This window comes from Otolemur garnettii, unplaced genomic scaffold (genome assembly GCF_000181295.1).
Source record: "Otolemur garnettii isolate 467f Iridium unplaced genomic scaffold, OtoGar3 scaffold00128, whole genome shotgun sequence".
NCBI classification, from domain to species: Eukaryota; Metazoa; Chordata; class Mammalia; order Primates; family Galagidae; genus Otolemur; species Otolemur garnettii.
In genome coordinates, this window is record NW_003852523.1 from 3,999,652 (window position 1) to 4,003,855 (window position 4,204).

Sequence of the window (4,204 nt, forward strand, 5' to 3'; positions counted from 1 at the left end):
CAGACTGGTTGGCAGGGGCTGGACACACAGCTCACTGGGCTACAGACCAGAGTCAGGCAGGGAGTCGGGGCACAGCAACTAGGGGCGCAGCAGGGGGGCTCACAGCAGCTCTCTGGACAGTCATCCACCTGCCAGGGCTCAGTGCAAGTGCTGGAGCAGACGGACATGGTGGACATGGCCATGTTGAGGTTGAGCTGGGAGGGTGTGAATGAGTGTGAGTGAGTGAGTGTGTGGGGTGCTCTGGACTAGCAGGACTTTTATACCCCTCTGGTTGTTTATGTTTCCTCAGCTGCAGCCCAGTGAAGCCACTGCTTTCCTTATTTTTGTTTGGAGTGACGCTGTTGCGTGAGAAGTGCTGAGTCTCTGTCTGTGCATGTTGCTTGCTTGTGAGGCTCCTGTGTGGGGCTGTCCTGACCTTATCTGTCCCCAGGGGTAGACAGTGGAACTACAGTAGAAATACATTGATTGCATCAAAATATACTCCGGATGTAGGGGCAGGAGCCACCAGGATGTATTCTGAAACCGACAGCCCTCTGTGCCAACCCAAGTGGGGGCTATGCAAACAGACATCTACACCTGGGGGGGACAAGAAAGGAAAACCCCACATTCTGGGCTTTGAGGGAAGGGAGGTGTCCACTGTGGACAGATCTGACAATGCTTAGATCAGTTGACCTGGCCACATGGTGGAGCCCACTCTGATGCCGCTGCTGTGAGTGGGAACTGGGAGGCATAACCCTGCCATCCATGACAGCCATGAGGGAACAGTGCCTCCTGCAGAGTTTGGCTCCCATAGAGGGCAGGGAGGCAGGTGCTGGCCTAGCCTGGCAGGGGAGACGTGGTGGCAAATGCCTCGTCTCACTTCATGCTACTGTTACAGAACTTTCCCTAGTAGTGTGCATAGTGCTCACACATTCTCTTTCCCTCATGACTCAGGCAGGACCACCTGCAATGGGGTGCTTGGGGGCTCCTGCAGCCCCTGCATGCAAAACATAATGGGGTCTCAAGGATTGTCCCATTCCATGGGCAAAAATATCACTGGAATGTGGTGATTCCCTGTACATCATCATAGTAGACATACAAATACCACGGGCTGGATGTGCATGGAGCCAGTCTCACTGGCACCTGCACAGCTGTGTGCAGTGGCCCACTCCCCGTGCCTGGTGAGCACGCCAAGTTCGGACAGGTGCCCCTGTCTCCTCATCCTTTTGTCACTATACTTTGTCTGGTCTCTGAAATGGTAAGGGCAAGCACTGAAGGGATCTCCAAAATTTTTCCCATTAAGTCAGTGGGCTACAAGGTTTGAAGCCTCATTGACCTCTGATGGATGGGGCTAAGGGTCTACTGGAGGAGCGCCTGGCAAAGTCGGCCCCAATGGGAGAATATTATTCCAAAGAAATAATGGCTGAAAACTTTCCAACCTCATTGAAAACCATTAATGTACATATTCAGGAAGATCAGCAAACTCCAAGTAGAATATACACAAAAGATCCACAAATACACATATCATAGTAAAAACGCTGAAAGTCAAAAACTAGGAGAAAATCTTAAAAGCAACAAGAGAGATATCGTGAATCTTAACAAATGAACACAAAGAAGGTTGATGGCTGACTTTTTATCAGAAACAATGGCTGCCAGAAGGCGGTAGGAGGGTATTTCAATGTACTAAAGAAAAAAAATTGTCGGCCAAGAATCTCTATCAACAAAGCTAGATTTCAAATATGAAGGCAAAATAAAGACATTCTCAGATAAATAAAAATGGAAGGAATCTGTCTTCAGCAGAGTCATCTTGGAAGACACACTAGGAGTTCTTCAGACTGAACACAAGTGACTCCAGACAGAAATTCATACCCACAAAAAGAAATAAAAAAACAGGAGTAAAGATAATTATAAAAGACAATACAAATACATATTTTCTCCTTTATTCTCTTAACTGATCGAAACAGCAAATGTATAAAAACACATATAGGATATTGTTGAGCCTGTAATGTGTAGACACCTGATACTCTTGACGCGACAGCACAGAGAACGGGCTGGAAGCAAAGTTGTACCGGACAAGGGAAACGAATGCAGACGTCAACTGGAATCCACAGGGGAAGAGCGAAGAGACTCAGAAATGAGTAAAAAAAGTTAACAAAACCCATAAATACTCATGTTCTATTTGTTCTTCTTTCTCCTCTAAACTTCTTTAAAACTCACAAAATTATAGAAAGTAATGATTATACAATCATACTGTTATTTTAAACATTTATAGATGTAATATGTATAGTAAGACCACGAAAAGGGAATAGAGTTATAGAGAAGCAACCTTGTTATAGAATTAAGTTAATATAAATCTGAAGTTGATTATGATAAGTTAAAGTAAGTCTGTGGTAAGCCCTGGAGCAGCCACTAAGGGAAGGCTTCCAAAGCAGGCGAAGAAACATTAAAGAAATCAAAATGTTACATTAGAAAATATTCACCATGCAAAAGGAAGCAGGAGAGAGAGCATAGAGGGACAGTGTCCAGAATGACCACATGGGACATGTAAGAAGCAGGGTCCTAAACCACAGTCGATTCTCAGTACTGGTGGCAACCATGCGATATGAGGTCACTGTGAATACTGAGTTAGCAAAAACTACATCATTGCTCCTTCAAGAAATACATTAGAATTCTGTGAGCCCCTGGTCACAGTGTTTTTGTTTGTTTATTTGTTTTGTTTTTGCAGATTTTGGCCAGGGCTAGGTTTGAACCCGCCACCTCTGGTATATGGGGCCAGTGACCTACTCCTTGAGCCACAGGTGCTGCCCCCAGTTTTTCTATTTTAGTAGAGACATGGTCTCTCTCTGGCTCAGGCTGGTCTAGAACTCCTGAGCTCAAGTTATTCACCCACCTCAGCCTCCCAGAGTGTTAGGATTACAGGCATGAGCCACCATGCCAGTCACAGTTTTCAACTAATCAGTACATAATCATATTTTGTGTGTGTTTAATATTAATTGTTCATTTATTAATAAATAATAATAAATAAATAATAATTCACCTTGGCCAACTGCACTGTAACTCCCGCCTGAACAAAGCTTCTCTAACACATGTTTTCTCCATAAGGTTTATCACTGCCTTTTTGCTCTTAAAAGCACTGAGGAGGTCATCATTATGCCTAAGACCCATTTTAAACAGCAAAATCAAGGGAAAATGCACAAAAATGCAGCATTAGATCATAAAAATGATGCTGATCAAGAAGGCAGAGTATTGCCTTATCTAACCTCAGCTGGGAACGCAGATGTTCCAAATTTCTCACTGTTCTACAGTCTGTGGACGATCACAGAAGCACCACATATACTGACTTCAGGTTACACGTCAATTTTAGTGAGTAGGTGAGTTTGCAAATACAAGATCTGCAAGTAATGAGGACAGAATGTAATCAACAATAACATTAAATGTGAGTGAATTAGACAATCCAATCAAAAGGTAGACAGAGTCAGACTAGATTAAATAAAAAACGAGATTTATCTGAGCTTCTGTGCAAGAGGCACAACAGATGGGAAGTAAGTGGGCAGAGAGACGCAGATGAGAGCAGCAGCTACAAGAACACTGCAGCGGCCAAACTACTATCAGATAAAATAGACTTTAACACAAAAACTGTCTAGAGATAAGGAGACATTGTATAGCAATAAAAAGGTCAGCCCATCATGAAGATAAAACTAATATAAACATATGTGCAAATAATAACAGCACAAGAATACACCAAGTAAAAACTGAAAGAAGTGAAGGGGCCACAGACAAGTTAACAATGCTGTACTGTCAATAGCTGAAAACTTAATTCCTCCATTATAGTCACGGACAGAACAACTAGGCAGAAGATCAATACAGGAACGGAGGCTCAAACAACACGGGAAGTGGGTGAGACCTGGCAGGCCTCCTGGAGCACCTGCCCAGCCAGAGCAGAACACGTACACGTAGGACTGGCCACATGCTGGCCACAGAGCAAACCTTAAGAAATTAAAAAAGATAGAAATAATAAAAGTATATACCTGGCCACAATTAAATGAAATTAGAGATCAATAACAGAAAAAATTGGGGAAATACAAAAATATGTGGAAATTAACAATAGACTCTTTGGTTACTTAAGAGTCAAAGAGGCTCGGCGCCTATAGCTCAACCGGCTAAGGCACCAGCCACGTACACCTAAGGTGGTGGGTTCGAATCCCCAGCCCGGACCCGCCAAACA

The 4,204-nt window shown here is 43.7% G+C and overlaps 2 protein-coding genes across 7 annotated transcripts in view; both read right to left on the reverse strand.

The window, feature by feature from the left end:
- The window catches only part of LOC100953708 (keratin-associated protein 10-3-like), a 1,175-nt gene extending 993 nt beyond the window's left edge, over positions 1-182 (reverse strand). For 2 of the 6 annotated variants that reach the window (XM_012810336.1, XM_012810333.1), the window contains exon 1: positions 7-182. In XM_012810336.1, the coding sequence (XP_012665790.1) occupies positions 7-182 (176 nt within the window). The other 4 variants (XM_012810334.1, XM_003798089.1, XM_012810335.1 and 1 more) reach the window with 3 other exon arrangements.
- TSPEAR (thrombospondin type laminin G domain and EAR repeats) overlaps positions 1-4,204 on the reverse strand; it is a 76,534-nt gene that overhangs the window by 70,660 nt on the left and 1,670 nt on the right. The gene's annotated exons all lie outside the window — the stretch shown is intronic.